General features: G+C 47.6%; 1 protein-coding gene across 2 annotated transcripts in view; it reads left to right on the forward strand.

The window, feature by feature from the left end:
• Window positions 1-21,161, forward strand: part of LOC309546288 (inactive dipeptidyl peptidase 10-like) — a 334,481-nt gene that overhangs the window by 168,273 nt on the left and 145,047 nt on the right. For both annotated transcript variants that reach the window (XM_082245881.1, XM_082245882.1), the window contains exon 8: window positions 16,389-16,509. In XM_082245881.1, coding sequence (XP_082102007.1) covers window positions 16,389-16,509 — 121 coding nt within the window. The remainder of the gene's footprint in view (window positions 1-16,388; window positions 16,510-21,161) is intronic.

The raw sequence follows: 21,161 nt of genomic DNA on the forward strand, positions 1-21,161 counted from the left end.
GCACTCACACAATGAGGTGTGTGCAATCTTCAGTGCTGTGGGTGATGCACCAACTGGGGGTGGATCCATGATAGTCCATGCTTATAGAAAGTGGGTTGAATGGTGCTAATCGTCATTTAACCTGGAAAAAGAGCACCTCTTGCAGACAAGGCCATATGGAGTATTGCAGTGATAGCTGCTTTTTTTTTTTTTTTTTTTTTATTACTCATTTGAGTTTTGTTGGCCTTGCATTCTGTTTTAACAATATCTTTATATGTTATAATAATAATTTATAATATATCAATATTTTTGAAAAAGTGCTCCATACAAATAAGGAGTACGCAAGTGGCAAAAAAAAGCCATTCTGAGAAAATATGGAAGGATGTGTCAGATTTCTCTAACATAAAATGGCATTGCAAAACATTCTTTATCTTCTAAATATTAGACGTAAGATTTTTTTAATGTAGATACGCCAGACACATAACGGGAAGAGACAATTATATCAATAACCTCCTACTGAGAAACTGTTGCTGAGAAAACTCTATATGAACTTTGAAATCGAAGCCTGACCTGAAATAGATTACATTTTTTGGAAGGCAAAGCTTACAAATTTCTAAGGAAAAAATACACAAAATGTGAAGCATATGCAAAGGAAAGTATACTTGTAGGTTACAGCGAGTAAATAATTCAGCATCAAGACAACAACATCACAATCAGCAGGAGTATAAGGCCCCATGTATTAAAAATCTAATGAAGTGTTGCAAGTTTCAGGAACAGACAAAAAAACCTGAGCCCGAACCCCTCCAATACAAGGAACAAAAAAACAACTACTACAAAAGAACACCTTGAACCTCCTGAAATGTCGGTCTTTAAAATCTGCTAGTTTCAGTATACAGTATGCTTTCCAACCCAACAGTATCCTGCATGGTTTATTTGATACCATGGGCTGAGCCAGAGTCATCTAAGGAAATATCCAGGAGAAAGCAATGGCGGATAAACAGTTAGCATCATTCAAGTGGCTCCATGCCTGGGAATTTATTACCTTACCTAAAGGCAAGAACATAATTGGATTTAAATGGGTTTTTAAACCCATCTGATACTCTGAAAGACCACAGATAAAAAGCAAGATTGGTTGTAAAAGGCTACTCACTAAAATATACTGAGTTTTATTATCAATTTCAAAAGTCTGCTGATAGGTATGAAGTACTGCACATACCTGCAGAGGTGCTTGTACTTACCTTCAGAAGCTTTTAGTACTGCATGCTTTTCCAAATGCCTGGTCATTCTGACACGCAAAGCTTTGGATGGTGTCGGGTACTTTGGGTAGTGTCTGAGCTTTTCTAGGTCCCTTCCGTAAACACCCCTGCTCTCCTCTCTTTGTGTATTCACAGGCTTTATTGAGAGCAGTAGCAGCCATTGGCTCCTGCTGCTGTCACTCACATTCTGTGAGGCGGGCCATAATCCATCCCTCACCCCCCTAACCCTTGCTCCCTGTGAGGCGAGACAGCATGCTGGTGGTTGGAGCAAACCGACTATTTAATACCTTGCCAATGCGGGTTGTGGTTCAGTAGCAGTTTTTGGCTCTGAGGAAGAGGGTTCGCCCTCGAAACGCGTCAGCCTAACTAGATTTGTGCGGACACCAGCACGTCAGCATGCACTGTAAAGTGCCTTGAACAATTTGGAGACGATTTGTCTGATTGTGTTTACATGTGTGCTATCTAACATTGTTTGCGAGTATAATGTATGTCATTTTTGGATTTTATTAAACCTTTTTAGTGGTAATGCACTAGGTCAGTGCGCCCCTCTCTTGTGGTTGCCTTCCGTAAACACCCCTGCTCTCCTCTCTTTGTGTATTCACAGGCTTTATTGAGAGCAGTAGCAGCCATTGGCTCCTGCTGCTGTCACTCACATTCTGTGAGGCGGGCCATAATCCATCCCTCACCCCCCTGACCCTTGCTCCCTGTGAGGCGGGACAGCATGCTGGTGGTTGGAGAAAACCGACTATTTAATACCTTGCCAATGCGGGTTGTGGTTCAGTAGCAGTTTTTGGCTCTGAGGAAGAGGGTTCGCCCTCGAAACGCGTCAGCCTAACTATATTTGTGCGGACACCAGCACATCAGCATGCACTGTAAAGTGCCTTGAACAATTTGGAGACGATTTGTCTGATTGTGTTTACATGTGTGCTATCTACCATTGTTTGCGAGTATAATGTATATCATTTTTGGATTTTATTAAACCTTTTTAGTGGTAATGCACTAGGTCAGTGCGCCCCTCTCTTGTAGTTGCCTTCCGTAAACACCCCTGCTCTCCTCTCTTTGTGTATTCACAGGCTTTATTGAGAGCAGTAGTAGCCATTGGCTCCTGCTGCTGTCACTTAAATTCTGTGAGGTGGGAGTCGGCAGATGGACTGATCTGCACTGTGTGTGTCTATAGATGCGTACAGCTCATAGCAAAAGGCTTGCTATTAAGGGCACTCGAAGAAGAGGTGGAGCGGACAGCCCAGACAGGGGACCCTCAAAGAGGAAGTAAGGGACCGCTCTGTGCAATACCAATACACAGAGCAGGTAAGTACAAACCTCTTTTTTATTTTAAGAAAAAAAACCTTGACTTTACTATCACTTTAATGACCTCCTTGTAACGTCCTCAGTAACCTCCTGAAACTCTTCTTTTCTCTTACGTCCTCCGACAGTCGCCGCCTCTTCATATTCGTCACATATGGGGTATTAGACTTTGCTCCGAAGGAGTAGCTAGGCAACAGAATATGTTAACAATAAAGCTTTAACATATCCCACCCTCAAGGGGTGGTCCCCTCAGTCAATACCCTCCTACTTCCTGCAACCATATCTCAGTTTTAATGTCTAGCTTGTCAGGAGTGGCTGGCTCTCTCTGTGCTGGGACTTTTTGTCCCAGACTCTTTCTTCTTTTTGATATTTTGTTTGAGTTTTCTCTCTACCTTTACTTAGCTGTTATTTTTGTCAGCATTAGTTAGTTCTTCGGACGAAGAAAACCGTTCAAGGGCCAGGGCTCTCAGAAGAAACCCTGGTCTGGGAAACAGAAGTCCGGCCAATCCGGACCTGCGGCCCATAACAGTTCGGCCTGAAGGGGCGCCCTCACCCAGTTTTGGGGTGGGGGGACGCTTGCTCGGTTTTCTTCAGCCCTGGTTGGCCCGTGTGCGGGACAGATGGGTTCTGGAAATCGTTCGATCTGGTTACAAGATCGAGTTTCTCTCTCGGCCAGAGAGCAGATTTTTTCCCTCAAATCTACAACTGTCTCCAGAGCGCCTGCGGGATCTGCACCTGGCGGTGCGGGACCTGAGGGCTCAGGGAGTGGTGGTTCCGGTGCCTCATCGGGACAGATTTCGGGGGTTTTATTCCAATCTGTTCACCGTGCCCAGAAAGGAGGGCAAGGTTCGTCCTATTCTGGACTTGAAAGCTCTGAACCGCTCTGTGCGGGTTCGCAAGTTCCGCATGGAATCCCTGCGCTCGGTGGTGGCTGCCCTGGTTCCGGGGGAATTCATGGCCTCCATCGATTTGAAGGATGCGTATCTTCACATCCCCATATTCGAGGGTCATCAGAGATACCTTCGATTTGCCATTGCGGAGGATCACTACCAGTTCGTGGCGTTGCCCTTTGGGCTCGCCTCGGCTCCGCGGGTCTTCACCAAGGTGCTTGCACCGGTTCTGGCATTATTGAGAGCCCAGGGCATTTCTGTCCTGGGGTATCTGGACGACATTCTGATTCGGTCTGCGACCAGTCAGGGTCTGGAGAAGGACCTGTCTGTCACGATGCAAACTCTGCAGGAGTTCGGTTGGACGATAAATGTTCCAAAGTCGACACTGAGTCCGTCGGTTCGTCTTCCCTATCTGGGAATGATACTGGACTCGGTGCAGGCGAAGGTCTTCCTGCCGGAAGACAAACTCAGGACTCTTCAGGAGGAAGTCAGGTCCCTCAGGGACGTTCCGAACTCGTCTCTGCGGACGTGTATGAGATGTCTGGGATTGATGGTCTCGGCTTTCGAGGCGATTCCTTTCGCGCAGTTTCACACGCGGGGTCTCCAGGCGGAGATCTTGTCCAAGTGGGACGGGCGACCTCAATCTCTGGATCTTCAGATCTCGTTGAGTCATCGCACCAGGGAAAACCTTCTGTGGTGGCTCCAGTCCCCGTTGGTGTCCGGGGGCAAGTCGTTTCGTCCGATCTCATGGACGATAATCACCACGGATGCCAGCCTGTCGGGCTGGGGTGGTGTTCTGGGCGTTCTGTCCGCCCAGGGGACCTGGTCGGAAGGGGAGTCTTCCCTCCCGATCAACATTCTGGAATTGCGTGCGATAAGGCTCTGTCTTCATCGCTGGACGGACCGGCTGCAGGGCTGCCCGGTTCGGGTGCAGACGGACAATGCCACGGCGGTGGCCTACATCAACCACCAAGGGGGCACCAGGAGTGCCCGAGCGGCTCGAGAAGTGGCCGACATTCTGTCTTGGGCCGAGACTCATGTCCCGGCGATAACGGCGGTTCACATTCCGGGAGTGGAGAACTGGCAGGCGGACTATCTGAGTCGCCAGACCCTGGATCAGGGGGAATGGTCTCTCCACCCGGCTGTCTTCCAGATGTTGTGCGCGAAGTGGGGTCTTCCAGATGTGGACCTGTTCGCGTCTCGCCTCAACTACAAGGTGAAGAGGTTCGTGGCAAGGACGCGCGACCCTCGGGCAGACGCGTCGGACGCGTTAGTGGCCCCGTGGCATCAGTACAGGCTGATGTACGCGTTTCCACCGATTCAGTTGCTGTCCCGGTTCCTTCGCAGGTTACACTCGGAACGCAGCACGGTGATTCTTGTGGCACCGGACTGGCCTCGCCGGTCCTGGTACGCAGACCTCGTGAATCTGGCGGTCGACGCCCCCTGGCGTCTGCCTCTTCGGGACGATCTACTGTCTCAAGGACCGATTTACCATCCTGCTTTACAGTCGCTGGCTTTGACGGCCTGGCTGTTGAGACCGAGGTCCTGAAGGAGAAGGGTCTCTCTCCAGAGGTTGTTCATACCTTGATCAACGCGAGGAAGTCTTCCTCGGGAAAGGTTTATTACCGTACTATTTTGCCTGGTGTGAGTCCAGGGGGTTTTCACCCCGCACGTACTCGGTTTCCCGTGTGCTGTCTTTCCTTCAGACGGGTGTCGATCAGCGTTTGGCGCTGGCTACGATAAAGGGTCAGGTGTCTGCGCTGGCCGTTCTGTTTCAACGTCCCGTGGCTTCCAACTCCTTGGTTGGCACTTTTATTCAGGGTGTGCGGCATCTGGTTCCTCCTAGGAGGGATCCTTTGCCCCCTTGGGACTTGAATCTAGTCCTGTCTGTGTTACAACGTGCTCCTTTTGAACAGATCAGGGAGATATCGTTGTCTATGTTGTCCAAAAAGGTCGCCTTTTTGGTGGCGATCACTTCGGCTCGCAGAGTGTCGGAACTGGCGGCTTTGTCCTGCAAGTCTCCGTACCTGGTTGTTCATTTGGATAAGGTGGTCTTGCGACCTAATCCTTCTTTTCTGCCGAAACGAGTTTCGGAATTCCATCTTAACGAGGACATTGTTTTGCCTTCGTTGTGCACGAAGCCTAAACATCCAAAGGAGGTGAGACTACATTCTCTGGATGTTGTTCGGGCGATTAGGGTTTACCTTAAATCGACTGAGTCTTTTCGAAAGACGGACTCCTTGTTTGTTCTTCCAGAGGGTCCTCGGAAGGGCATGGCGGCTTCCGCCTCTACCATTGCCAAATGGATCAGGCAGACCATTGAACAGGCCTATGCCTTGCAGGGGAAGGTTCCCCCTGTGCCTGTGAAGGCGCACTCTACTAGATCTCTGAGTACGTCTTGGGCCTGTCGTCATGGGGCTTCTGTAGCCCAGGTGTGTAAGGCGGCGACTTGGTCGACCGTACACACTTTCACAAAATTCTACAAAGTAGATGTTCAGGCATCGGCGGATGCTTCCTTTGGCCGCAAGGTTCTTAGTGCGGCTGTTCCCTAGGGTCCCTTGTTGGGGACTCCTGGCTGTTGGGATAAGTTTTGTATCCCCTGGTTTTTTGTCTTTTCCTGGGTTGTTGCTCCTGTTGAGCACTTATTTTTGCTGTTGCCCAGCTGGTTTCCTTCCTTTGGTAAGGTTCCTTTCTTTGATGTGGAGACTGCGTTGCCTTTCGGCGCGGATGCGTTTCCCACCCCTCATGTTTGCACTGCTTTGGGACGTCCCCATATGTGACGAATATGAAGAGGCGGCGACTGTCGGAGGACGTAAGAGAAAACGGAATTTTTGTAAAATCTTACCTGTAAAATTCCTTTCTCTGAGTCCTCCGACAGTCGCCGCCCCCGCCCCTCTTTTGGGGTTTGAATGTATACTCTACTGCTATTCCACTAAAACTGAGATATGGTTGCAGGAAGTAGGAGGGTATTGACTGAGGGGACCACCCCTTGAGGGTGGGATATGTTAAAGCTTTATTGTTAACATATTCTGTTGCCTAGCTACTCCTTCGGAGCAAAGTCTAATACCCCATATGTGACGAATATGAAGAGGCGGCGACTGTCGGAGGACTCAGAGAAAGGAATTTTACAGGTAAGATTTTACAAAAATTCCGTTTTTTTCCCTTCTTTCCATTTGTTTGTAACAAGAAGTGCATGCTATATGCAGTTATATGCACTGCTATATTCACACTACAAATCCCATATTCCAAATTCCCTAGTCTGTTCTGGGAGTAAGCAAGAGAGGGTGGATACGTTCCTTTATATTGTGGGACCATAGAGAACGAATGTAGCCATCCTATGACCGGAAGACAGATGACAGCAGAAAAAGAAAAAAGATTGGAGATTTGGAGAAGGCTGTGAAGAAAATACTTGTATGAGTTAAGAATAAATACTTATCTTCGCTAAAAATATATACGGGATAGTGGAAATTATTTCTACACGCACACACACCAACACAGGTTTACCTGGATGGACTATTGTCTTTTTTCAACCTTACCATCTATGAAACTATGTAACTTGAATATATTTTTTAAACCAGAGTTTAATTTTAATTTAAGAACTACAGTATAGGCATCATTTGTGATATGATTGTAAGATATCACTGCGAAAAAGCCTTCCTCAATGGTGACATCATAGATTAGCCGTCTTCGACACAACCAGAAGTATGTTACATAAATTCAGTGGTGGAGCTAGACTTTTAAAACAGGGGTGGCAAAGGGGTGGCAAGGTATTATTTTGAGGGGTCAATATACAAAGTGGCAGGATAAAGATGGATGGTCAGCCTGAAGGTGTGTGGGCAGTATATATAAAGGAGATGAGAATGGTGAAGATGGATGGTCAGGTTATGTAGAGGCAGGATGGAGGTGGATAGGCACACTACAGTATATAGGGGAAGGAAGGCAAGATGAAGACAGGTTTTGTAGGGGCAGGATGGAGGTGGATGGATATTCTATAAATGGGAGGTGGGCAGAAATGGAAAGGGTATGCGGAGGCAGAATATAGTTGGGTGGGCAGGCTATATAAGGGAAGTGGGCAGGGTGAAAATGGGTGGCAATGTTGCGCAGAGACAGAAAGAAGATCAGTGAACAGGGTATGTGGGTGGGAAGTTTATATAGCATTGGGTTGGCAGGCAGAATGAGGTGGAGGTGGAGGCAGGATAGACGTAGGTAGGCGGTCTATATAGGGCAAGTGGTTAGGCAGGCAGTACAGGGTGGGGGCAGGATGGATTTAGGGTTCTAGTATAGAGCTGGGTAGGTAGGCAGTACAGGGTCAGGTTAGGATGGACTTGCATAAGGAGGCAGTCATTCTGGGTGGATGAAGTATGGGGTGGGGGCAGGATAGAGTTGAGTAGGCAGGCAGTATAGAGTGGGGGCACTATGGAGATGGGTGAGAAGTCTATATAGGGCAGTTGGATAGGCAGGCAGTACAGGTTTGTTGCAGGATGAATTTGAATTTAGGCTGGCAGTAGAGAGCTGGGTAGGCAGGCAGTAGGTAGGGTCAGGGTAAGATGGAGTTTGGTTGGAGGCAGTATGAAGTGGGGGCAGGGAGGAGTTTAGTAAGCAGGCATTCCTAGTGAATGCAGTCGAGTAGGCAGGCAATAAGGATGGAGTTGGGTAGGCAGGAATTATAGGGTTTTGGCAGGATGGGGCTGGATGAGCAGTATATATAGGGCAGCTGGAGTTGAGTGACAGTGACAATCAGACTTACTACTCTTCATCGCCGCCGCTCAGGTCACGTGTCAGGTCACTCCCAGTCCCGCTTCCTCTCCAGGGCACGCTGAGGCTCCTCTCCTCCACAGGCTGCAGCTCCGCCCCTCCTGACTGACATCAGCAGCAGGGAATCCCCGGCCCGCCCCCTACAGCTGTCCGCAGGGCAGCAGAAGACAGAGAGAGGAGGGAGCCAGAGCCGGCAGGCGGACCAAGTTTGTGATTTGGTGGCGATCAGCGCTGCACGAAAGCAAACAGATATTGTGTGTGGAATTTGGAATTGCGGACGCCCATAAGCGGGGTGGCAACAGGGGTGGCAAGGACTTTGTCTGGGGTGGCCATTGCCACCCCAGCAAGCCCTCTGGCTCCGCCACTGCAAAAATTATGAAGATGACTTCTTGGCCTCAAAAAAGCAGAGCATTGAACTGAAAAAATGAATAAGATCATGGTATAGAAAGGACTTTCATGAAGTAGAACTGATACATTTCTAAACTGTTCTAGATGGACAGATGTGATATGAATGTTTCTGCTAGTCTGATGATTTGATTACAAGAGAATAAGTGCAGCACTCAGCAAATGCTTTGAAAATGAGTACTTATGAGATGTGACCTACATACTTAGGAATTCACTTGCATGAAGAGGATGGAAACTTTCTGAAAGTGCTAAAATGTGATCTTTAATCATTTTGTTATGATAGAATCCAAAGATTTTCTACTCATCTCATGTGCAGCATTTCTCTGGGAATTCTGTATGTCTCAATGCTATATGAACCTTGCTTTTCCTTACTCAGTCAAAGGGAACCCTAACCCATGCTCAGGCTATAAGTCAAATAGAATATGTGCTATGGTGCCTGATATCTTTGTTTGTAATCTACATTATGTAATATAAGAGAAATCTATATGGATAAGAGAGATTCTGAAATAATTCTACATTTGGTTTTAAGAGTGCCATAAGACATTTGGATTAGACCTTTTTCTTACTACCACTTCTACTTTTTTTAAGTACAGCTATGGCCTACCCTTAAAAAAAATATGAACAGCAACACTTATTTATAAGAGTTTCTGAAGTTTTTTCTTAGACCTCCTGCAAGGGCTTACAAATACTTGCTGAGCCTGCCAATGAAGTCCACCTAATTAAGCTTCCTGCGATGCTGTGACAACAATGCTGCACTGTTCCTAAATTCAGAGCAGTGTTGCCACTCTCTTGCAGGCTGTGCTTGCATGCACCACAGTAGATGGAGGAGATCATTGGGGGGCCGTGGCTGTCAGCAATGTCACTGCCATTAATTGTGCTACCCCCACAGGGGCTATTGAATTGTTTTGTGATCTCTCTGCATACCTGAAATAGATACACCCCGCTCACCCAGAATTTATAGACACACTTTGAGGTATTTCAAAGGATTTATGAGGCCAAGCATGACCTAAATGAAATAAGGATTAGCAAGTGTACTTATTTTAAAATCAATAAGACAATAATATTACTCTGATAGATATGGTTAAATACCTGCACTATTCTGACTAACAGTAATTAACAGACCTGAACTTTATTTATCTAGTAATCGTATGTTGAGACAGTCCTAACTTGTTATACCAGTCCCCATTTATCCCACTGGCCAGTGATTGATGAAAGAAAAAAAAGGAACTTATTGACAGGCAAAGTTGGGGCCCTGCAGACAACAGATTGACTTGTGCAATGTTAGTCTCTTTCCAGACCCAGGGCACCCGCCTTTTGTTCTTCATCTATTTCAGCCCGCAGGAGCTCGGTGAGGGTGGGGCTAGCCTTAGAAACCCCTTCACAAACCTCCTAGTAGGAATAGAACCCCAGAAATGATATCAGCTCATTCACATTTTGGGCCTGATGCAGGTGGTAATGGCTTCCAAATTCTTTGGGTCAGTGGCCACCCTCTTATCATGCCCATGGTAAGTGATCAATGACTAATAGAACCGGCACTTCTCAAGAGAAGATTACAGCCCTTCTTCATACTGTAGTGTCACTTCAACTTTCTCCAAACCCTCCTCATGCTCTTGTAAAGTACGTACAAAAAAGACTGTCATCCAAGTACTCAACAGTTCAATAAGGTTTATGTATTCAAATCCTGAACAGCCTCTGAAGCAGCTGGCAGAGGTCAGAAGAAACCGGTCAGGCTATGGATCATCCTCCTCAACTATGACCAAACCTGGATTAGGATCATGCAATAATTAATGGACTGCTTACCAAACAGATCCAATATAGAGACCACCTTGGAGAAATGGACTCAATAAGTATACATTCTCTTTCAAGCTTCTGTTGTGGAACCTATATGGACTACCTTGTTACCTTACCAGGGACATCCAGTTGACCCCATTCAAGTGCAGTTTGGGAGGACTGAATTTTTTTTATCTACACTGGGAGAGGGTTGGTCGAAGCATTGATGGACAATCCTTGGCAGTACTGCACAAGCCTGAACCTTGTACTCTTAGCATAGCCAGTTGGTGTACTAAGCTTTGACAAGGGGCCCCTCTAGACCACTGCAACTGTTTGTGCATCACGCCCATATTGATATCCACCATGGAGTTAATTCCACCTACTAACATCAAAGTTTGGATTGTGCACTATGCTATATTCCCCACAATGGCGGGCTCATGATGTATGATCATCCACACTTGTAAAAATTTAATTTATGATCTGGAGCATCCTATATCCATTGGATCCTGTAGGAACACTAGGTCACTTTAACCCTATAAGCTATGGATTCCATTGTTGCAACTTATGGCCATTGACTAGGCTGTGAGAAAGTGTTTAGGTTTTAATTGTATGAGTGTGTTTGTGAGATGTGGTACCAATGGTTTTTTAATGAAAGCAAATGTTATTGTAATTATATAGCTTTTTCCATATGGCTCAGTGAGTTGAACATTTGTCTTTTACTGATATTTATTTGAGGGTATTTTATTTTGGTTGAGCAAAATCTGGTTTCTATCTCAGTTATAGCTATAGGCTCTTTACTGATAGCTCCCACCTCTATGGGGAATACTTGCTAGGTTTTTCTTTTCCCCTTCTTTTACACTTTTTGTTTTGCCAATTTAATCGATTATGTCTATTGAGGGTCAGTAACTTAAGGGGACAATTTTTCTATTTTTTTGTCCATAGGTCACGTATCCAAGAATTCGTTCCATCAAATGCTATGATGTGTCAGGGGCTCCTGTTTGAGCTTGTGGCATCAGATTAAACTCAAAGGATCCAGTCGGGTAGATAAAGAGGTTTTCTCTCCATCCTCAGGGTGCATGGGGATCTGATGGAACTTGCTTCCCAGGTCCAACACACTGACTCATTTGCTCCCCAACATTGCGAGTGTCTTCTTTTCAAGGAGTGGTGTACTGGTCTGGAATAGTTTTTTTTTGTTCAGGGCGGGAAAGTGAATGCACATTCTCAGTGATCCATTTTTCTTCCTCACCACCACAATGGGAGAAGCATATGGATTTCTGGATTCCTGTATGACTCCCATCTGTAACTTAGCAATCCATTCTCTGAGGTCATCTAGGTCTTCTATTAGGATTCCTGCAGACAAATGTGAATTGGGGCCCTTGAAGAAAGCAGATAACAGATTAACTTGTGTGATGTTAGTTTCTTACCAGACCCAGAGCACCGACCTCTGGGTCTGCGGACGCATGTAGGGTATCCTCAGACAAGCAGTAAGAGTAATCTCCAGTACAGCCTGTTCTCTCAAGGCATCCAAAGCACACCTCACAACCCCCCAAGGTAGAAAGTTTTTGATCTCTGAGGCAAGGTGAGTATTCTATTTGCTTGTCCCGATTGTGGTCAGCCATTGCTGTATTCTGTTCAGTCAGCAGCAGCAGCCCAGTCTTTTTCCTACACATCTGCTTTTTTCAAGACAGTCCTCTCCTCTCTCCTCCCCAGCCTGCAGACCCCTTCTCCTTGATCTGTTGCATCAGTCAATCACCTCCAGGATCACCTCAGACCCAGCCCACTTTATAGACGAACATTGCAAAGTGGTCTCCTTAAAGATGGCTGCTGCACTTTTGCACTAATGAATATTCAATTTAACACCGCCCACACTGCAGGAGGATAATACAGCTACAAAAAAAAGCAAAAAGGTCAGCAGCAGTTATCAGCTACAGTTCAGGTTATGTGTATCACAAGCCTGTACTTTGTCAGTCAGAACTTGACCACACCTAGTCCAGCCCAATGGTTTTTTTGATTGAAAGCACCGCCTCTGTTGCTGAAACTATGTTATTTCAGGCTGAAGTGCCTAGGAGGGGGAGCCTCTAAAGTGTGAGACACTAATGAAGGAGGATTTAGCTCAGGCAAAGGAGGTAAAGGAACTTTTCTGTATATGTAGCACCCTACTAGGTAGGTGCTAGAATAGAGAAAATAGTTATTGGATCTTTTCTGCTTACCAGAGAGATAGCCAGGTAAATGTATGTTGCTCTCTGCCTATCAGAGAGCAGGATCTGTTAGTGAGGTCTGCTCATGGTGCTCAGGTGCAACTCAGTGTGTCTGAAGTGTTTCAGGCTGGTCCAATAGGGAGGCATATTGGATAGTGGGAGGAAACCTGACAAATGAGTGCATAGGCATTTAGTACAGCCCTGGTGATTGGCAGAGGAAAGTGCCTTGGTGCATGCTGGGATACTGTAAAAATGCCAAGGGCACATATGCTTTGGGTCTTTTAGATGGAGAGTGGGCTCCCAGAGGGAGGGGGCGGATGCCCTTCCTCTGTAGAAGTTGCCATGCGGCCTCAGGTGGTCAACCTGAGGGCCTTAAGAGTCAGAGAGGAGCTGAACCCTGATGTCCTGCAGAGCTGGCTGGAAGGGAGACACTTGAAAGGGTCTGATTCTGCATATAGTGAGTACAGTGGAGTCAGTGGACGGGTGTCAGTCAAGGGGATGCTAGAGAGTGTCCTGAAGATAATGTAGTTTTATCAAGTCTGCTGCTAGAGAGAGCAAGAGGACTTACTGCCACTTGTAAGGAAGAATTATGGTTAAAGTAGTGTGTCTGCTTCCACAAATAACCTGGTGAGGCCAAGTGAGAGTTGTCCTTATCAACTGTAAATAGCTCAAGTTGGAGTATCCCACTATTCCCTTCTCCCATTCAAGTTCCACGATAAATACGAAACCAAAACCCCTGGACTGTTTATTGAGTAACGAGCAACTGGAAGTAAAGATGGATGACTGTCTGCAGGTAATCAGAGGAGGCCCAAGAAGTCATCACACAGCAAGCCCTACGGGAACAGTGTTACCGATAGTTTATGAGACTTGTGTTTTACATAATAACTGAATTTTGAACTTGTTTAGACTGCCATATAGGAGCCTTTAGCGGTACTTTAAGGACATAGTTGTTATACTGCATTGATCTTGGAAAACACCTTTGATGTTTGTATTGCTTATGTTGCTCTTTGCTTTGCTACTTTAATTCCTGAAGATTATCTTTGAAGTTCACATAGCCTAAGCAGCTCTGTTCTCTACTGTTTTGAAGACTTAAGGACCAAGCCTATTTCTGACACATGTTGTTTACAAGTTAAAATCAGTATTTTTTGCTAGAAAATGACTTACAACCCCCAAACATTATATATATATATATATATATATATATATATATATATTTATATTTTTTTTTTTTTTTAGCAAAGACAATATTTTTTGTCATGCGGTATTTGCGCAGAGGTCTTTCAAATGCAATTTTGTGGGAAAAAATTAATTTGACTGCATTTAAAAAGAAACTAAACAGTAAAGTTAGCCCAATTTTTTTGTATATTGTGAAAGATAATGTCACGCCAAGTAAATAGATACCAAACATGTTACAGTTTAAAATTGCGCACACTCGTGAAATGGTGACAACTACGATATCTCCATAGGCGACACTTTAAAAAATTTTTAACGGTTACCAGTTTAGAGTTATAGAGGATGTATTTTTCTGGAATTATTCTCTGGAAATTGCGGCGATTCCTCACATGTGTGATTGGTACACCATTTTCATTTTCTGGTGCGACTTAGGTATGCGTTTTCTTTTGTGCTCAGTGGCTGTCTCCTCCTCTTCACCTTCCGTGGCGCTCTGTCTGCTGGGCTGGGCTGATTCGGTGCCTCTGTCTGCTGGGCTGGGCTGGTGCGGTGCCTCTTTCTGCTGGGCTGGGCTGGTGCGGTGCCTCTGTCTGCTGGGCTGGGCTGGTGCGGTGCCTCTGTCTGCTGGGCTGGTGCGGTGCCTCTGTATGCTGGGCTAGGCTGGTGCGGTGGAGGTGCCTCTGTCTGCTGGGCTGGTGCAGTGGCGGTGCCTCTGTCTGCTGGAATGGGCTGGTTCGGTGGCGATGCCTCTGTCTGCTGGGCTGGGCTGGTGCGGTGGCGATGCCTCTGTCTGCTGGGCTGGGCTGGTGCGGTGGCGATGCCTCTGTCTGCTGGGCTGGGCTGGTCGGGGCTGGTGCGGTGGCGGTGCCTCTGTCTTCTGGGCTGGTGCGGTGGCAATGCCTCTGTCTGCTGGGCTGGTGCGGTGGCGGTGCCTCTTTCTGCTGGGCTGGTGTGATGGCGGTGCCTCTGTCTGCTGAGCTGGTGCGGTGCCCTCAGTCTTCACACCTGGACTGTTCCTGTGATCTGGCTGACCTTGCTCTAGAATGGATGCCCTGAGCCCGCTGCGCCTCGTGTCCTGACCCCCGTGCTGTCTGGCTGTGGCTCAGTGGCTGGCCTATAATAATAGATAAAAATTCAGCGCAACTGTATAAAATAATATAATAGAAAGCTGCTATGCACTAGCAGCATAGCAATTTGTCAGTGGCTGGCCTGGCTCCTCCTCTTCACCAGACTCTGGTGGTCGGTGACTGACCTCAGTGACCTGACCTCTAAAATGGATGCGGGCCTGCTGCTGCTGCTGCTCCTCGTGTCCTGTGCTGTGTGCTCTGTTCTGGCTGTGGCTGGCCTGGCTCCTCCTCTTCACCTTCCATGGCTCTGTCCGCTCAGCTGTCCTGGGCTCAGGCTGGTGCATTCATTCTCACTCTCCCTCTCTGAGACTGCAGCCTGGTCCATGACCTGACCTCTGAGTCTAAATGGATGGATGCCGCCCCAGCCTGGGCCTGCTGCTGCTGCCGCTCCTCGACCTCATGTGTCCTCCTCTGCTCTGCTCTGGCTGGCTCCTCCCTTCACCTGTCACACAGGGCAGGCGCCTGCAACTCTCGTGACATCACCCTGCTGTCTGCCGCTGGCCTGGCACGCCTCCTCCATCACTCAGGATTCAGGAGCGCCCTCCTGTCGCTGGCCTGGCTGTCCCTGATTGAAATTGTAAAGGTGGCACCGCCGCGAAGGAGCGTTTCATCCCAGCGCGGCGGTGGCTGCAGGAATCTGAGTCAGTCTTGCAAGTTTTTAAATGCTTAATAAAATTAAAATAGCTTCATTTTATTTGGGGGGGGGCACATGGGGAGGCAGACTGTAATTTTGGAGGGCCGTTGTCCCCTCTGCCCTCCCCCCCTAGTGAAGCCACTGCACACAAGTGATGTGGATGAAGGGCTTACCCCGCTGCTCTATTGTCTATTGTATTCCCCCCCCCCCCCACAATACTGTTATAATGACCGGCTTCTGTTGAAAGAACAAAGGTGCACACAGACTGAAATTCAGCCAGTTCTCACTAAACCAGCTGAATTTCGGTCTGTGTGTATCCAGCTATAGGGTGTTTCAATCTTGAATGAAGGCGCAACAGAGACACCTTCAGACAGAAGCATTATCATGGGTAGAGGGTAGTGTTAGCCTAGAAGATTTAGATGGACTTAACTAACAGGTTAAAGCTGAACCCTACCTAACACTTTCTAAGCAGTTAGTCCAGGTTCACCCTAGCTACGTCCGCGGCTCGCAGTACGTTGTCCGGTGTGTCCCAGTTCTCCATTTCAGGTGCAAATCAGGTCTGAATTTTTGCCTGAATTCGGACCCGAAACTGAGTCAAAGCCACACATGACGCTTTTCCAGTGTGGACCGTGGCCGCCCCCGAGTTGTGTGAACTGGCTCCATTGAGAACCGGTCATAGTCTCCTGCCATGCGAACTGGATGTGGGGAAACCTGCATCCAATTCGCAATAGTGTGAACCCAGCCTTTCAGAAAACCATTTTTTTCTTTTTGGGATAAAGGTTTTACATAAATAAATAAAGCTGTTAATTGTAAGCACCCCTGTCTGTGGTAAATGGTTTTGTCTCAACCCTCTAACTACTGCTGAGTGGTAACTTGATGATATGTGATGTGCTTTCCAGGTGTTTATCTTCAATAATGATATATACTATCAAGAGTCGGCTTTAAGTCCAGTGTTACGACTTACTTCATCAGGGGATTCAGAGAGTGTGCTGAATGGTATCGGTGACTGGACTTATCAAGGTCAGTCTATATTACATGCACAGCTACTAAGATTATTGCTTGGTTAATCAGTTGCTCATAAGAATTGTTCCCACTGTTTTGCCTGCTAAAGGCCAGGAATTCACATGAGTACCTTCATTAAAATTATAGACTTTCAGTATGGTAAAACTGTTAGGCCTCTTTCACGCGGGCGTTCCGTATGTCCCTATATCATCCCATCCGTTTGCAGGTGATTATACGGACATAATGCATGTCAATGGGATTGGGGATGTCAGCGGATGACTATCCGCTGACATCCAATTTGCGTCCTTTCAGTTCTGTTCCATTCTTTGGAACGGAACAGAACCCTATTTTTCTTCCATTTAAAAAACGGAAAGGACGCAAAATCGGATGTCAGCGGTGTCATCCGCTGACATCCGCAATCCCATATATATAAATTATGTCCGTATATCATCCGCAAACGGATGGGATGATATGCGGATGACACAAGTGTCCGTAAAAAAAAAAAAAAGTGCCGGAGCGGATCGAAATACGGTCCGCTTCGTGTGAAAGAGGCCTTACACTCTATTATGTTATCTACACTAAACCTGTCATTACTGTGAACAGTATATGTACCTACATTTGCACTGTATGTGTCCATACATGTACAGTGCATCCTGGAAAGTATTCACAGCACTTTTTCCACATTTTGTTAGGTTACAGCCTTATTACAAAATGGATTAGATTCATTATTTTTCTCAAAATGCTACAAACAGTACCTCATAATAACAACATGAAAGAAGTATGTTTGAAACCTTTGGAAATTTATTTAAAATAAAAAAAGGAAAATAATAACATGTACATAAGTATTCACAGCCTTTTCCATGACACTCAAATTTGAGCTCAGGTGCATCTTGTTTCCACTGATCATCCTTGAGATGTTTCTTCAACTTGACTGGAGTCCACTTGTGGTAAATTCAGTTGATTGGACATGATTTGGAAAGGCACACACCTGTCTATATAAGGTCCCAAAGTTAACAGTACATGTCAGAGCACAAACCAAGCCATGAAGTCCATGAAATTACCTGTAGACCCCTGAGACAGGATTGTATCAAAGCAGAGATCTGGGGAAGGGTACAGAAAAATTTCTGCAGCATTGAAGGTCCCAATGAGCACAGTGGCCTCCATCATCTGTAAATGGAAGAAGTTTGGAACCACCAGGACTCTTCCTAGAGCGGGCTGCCTGGCCAAATTGAGCGATCATGGGAGAGGGGCCTTAGTCAGGGAGGTGATCAAGAACCAGATAGTCATTCTGACAGAGGTCCATCATTTCTCTGTGGAGAGAGGAGAACCTCCCAGAAGAACATCTATCTCTGCAACACTCAGACCAATCAGACCTGTATGGTACAGTGGCCAGACGGAAGCCACTCCTCAGTAAAAGGCACATGACAGCCTGCCTCGAGTTTGCCAAAAGGCACCTGAAGGACTCTCAGACCACGAGTCTGATAAAACACGGATTGAACTCTTTGGCCTAAATGACAAGCGTCATGTCTGGAGGAAACCAGGCACCACTCATCAATTGGCCAATACCATCCCTACAGTGAAGCATGGTGGTGGCAGCATCATGCTGTGGAGATGTTTTTCAACAATAGAAACTGGGAGACTAGTCAAGATCGAGGGAAAGATGAATGTAACAATCTACAGAGACATCCTTGATGAAAACCTGCTCCAGAGCGCTCTGGACCTCAGATCAGGGTGAAGGTTCATCTTCCAACAAGACAATGACCCTAAGCACACAGCCAAGATAAAAAAGAAGTGGCTAGGGGACAACTCTGTAAATGTCCTTGAGTAGCCAAGCCAGAGCCCAGACTTAAACCCGATTGAACATCTCTGGAGAGAGCTGAAAATTGCTGTGCACGGATCAGTGTTGCCAACCCCCCGGAGGGAAATTTACTGGCAGAACGTCCAAAATTTACGGACGGCACCAATTTTTTACTGGCATTGCAAAAATGCACATAAACAGGCTGTTTTCAGTGCTAAACCGTGCAAATATCAATACTTAAACTATAAACATGTAGATAGTGCTATTAGCAATGTGTTTAGGTTAAACAAAAGTCAAAAAACATATTTCTCCATTTACATGAAGATCAGATTAATATAACCCAGCCAGCACAGAGTTCCCCCATATATCAGTGTGCAGGATTCCCCCTTACAGTGTAACTGTGACATAAAGAGGAATGCTGCAGATCTTGATTTAAGGGGGAACTCTGATTTAAGCGGGTGCTCTGGTGACCAGAAACCGCCTTATATCAGAGTCCACTGCATTCCCCTTTACATCAGAGTTCTCTTTTACATCAGGGTCCACAGAGTTCCCCCTTCGCACTGTAAGGGGAGAATCCTGCAGACTCTGATGTAAAGGGGAACGCCAGGAACTCTGATGTGGGGGGCAATCTGGTGACCAGAGACCACCTTCCACAAAGTGAATACATTAAGATATGGGGGGGGGTTACTAATATAGAGGGATCTTTATATCAGTGCCCCCTGGCCCTTACATCAGTGACCCCCCCCCCCCCATCAGACTGGTCTGGCGGCACTGTCACTGACCTCCTCTCAGGTGCACTGTGCAGGGCTTAGTCAGACGGCTCTGGTCTCCACTCTGCAGGCCCCACACATCTGACTTCTCCCATGACCCCCATCCCGGCGGCGCTCTCACTCTTGACTCCTCTCCAGAGTCCAGACTCCCCTGCAGACATGATAAAAGACAAGAGATGGTCAGAGACTGCGGATATGGTACAGGAGGTGGTCAGAGACTGCGGACATGGTACAGGAGGTGGTCAGAGACTGTGGACATGGTACAGGAGGTGGTCAGAGACTGCGGACATGATACAGGAGATGGTCAGAGACTGCGGACATGATACAGGAGATGGTCAGAGACTGCGGACATGATACAGGAGATGGTCAGAGACTGCGGACATGATACAGGAGATGGTCAGAGACTGCGGACATGATACAGGAGATGGTCAGAGACTGCGGACCTGATACAGGAGATGGTCAGAGACTGCGGACATGATACAGGAGATGGTCAGAGACTGCGGACATGGTACAGGAGGTGGTCAGAGACTGCGGACATGATACAGGAGATGGTCAGAGGTGGCATGTGGGGCCTGGGGGGACTGGGAGCAAGGAGAGGCCATGGATGGAATCCTGGATGGATGGATGGATTCTTCAGCAGCCCTGCCCTAGGCTCAGGCCAGGGGGTGACCGGGGTGAGTCAGAGATGGCAGGTGGGGCCTAGGGGGGACTGGGAGCGAGGAGAGGCCATAGATGGAAATTGAATCCTGTTTCCTGGATGGATGGATCCTTCAGCAGCCCTGCCCTGGGCTCAGGCCAGGGCCAGGGCTGAGGGGGTCAGAGGTGACAGCAGCTGGTGGGGCCTGGGTGGGGGGGGACTGGGACTGGGGCCTGGGGGTCAGAGTCAGAGAGGTTGCAGGTGGGGCCTGAGGCTGGGGGGGGGGGACTGGGTCTGGGAGCGAGGAGACAAGTAGGAGCCTAGCCCTAGGAGGAGTACTACTCACGGTCTCTGGAGAAGTGAAGAAGATCTCACTGGAGACTGAGTGGAGATAGTGGATGGCCGATGGTGGTGGTGTCTGTGCCAGGCCAGCCCAAGCCCAGGCAGAGATGGATGGATCCTTGGCTTGTCCTCGTCGTGGTGGGGGAACGCCGGGGTGGTGGGACTGGAGGCTGGAGCTCAGCTGGCTGGTGGCACTGCTGCAGACAGTCCTGTCCTGTCCTGGGCTGGGCTGGTCGGGTCTCTCCACACACGGTCCCCTGTCCGGCAACAGGCTCCTCAGGCTGGAGAAGGTAGGTAGCAGCCGCGGCGGCAGTGGCGGGAAGATCGAGATTCAACATTCTGGGCGGGCCCGCCGGGCCATGGGCAGGGCAGAGGGCACACACAGGCGGAGCCTGAGGCGGTCACGTCAGGCGGGGAGGACTCGGAAACAGTCGGAGCAGGACTCAATGAGTTCACTAGTTCAGAAGTGTCCGGAGATGTCCGAGGCGCACGGCGCGCATGCGCAGTCACATAGTCTCGCCGCAGCCATCATTTTAACGGGCACTTTTCTCCTGCTACGGGCATTTACGGGCAGGAGAAAAGTGCCCTGATTTTACGGGCTGTCCGTGAATATACGGACGGTTGGCAACACTGGCACGGATGCTCCCCATCCAACCAAATGGAGCTTGAGAGGTCCTGCAAAGAAGAAGGGGAGAAATTTCACAAAGATAGGTGTTCCAAGCTTGTAGCATCATACTCAAAAAGACTTGGGGCTGTAATTAGTGCCAAAGGTGCTTCACAAAAGTATTGAGCAAAGGCTGTGAATATACTTACTGCTTATGTAGCACAATTCCAAGCCGTTTTGCTGGATATGGTCCCCCTGTGTTACTGCTAGCAACAACAACACATTTAAGCATGTTCTCCAAGTGTGAGCACTGAGACAATGACCAGTCCAGTATCTTAGGGTTTTTTGTATTTATTTGGTGACTTGGATGGGAGAAGGGATGAGTGGGATACTCCTGGAACTAAACTAGGCACATTTAGCAGAAACACTTGAATATCGCTGTTTGGCGCTGGCTGAATGCCTATCAACGCTAACTTGAAGCTGGTTAACGCTGGTCAGATGCCTGTTAACGCTGAATTG

This window comes from Pelophylax lessonae (genome assembly GCF_965119305.1).
Source record: "Pelophylax lessonae genome assembly, chromosome: 2".
NCBI lineage: Eukaryota > Metazoa > Chordata > Amphibia > Anura > Ranidae > Pelophylax > Pelophylax lessonae.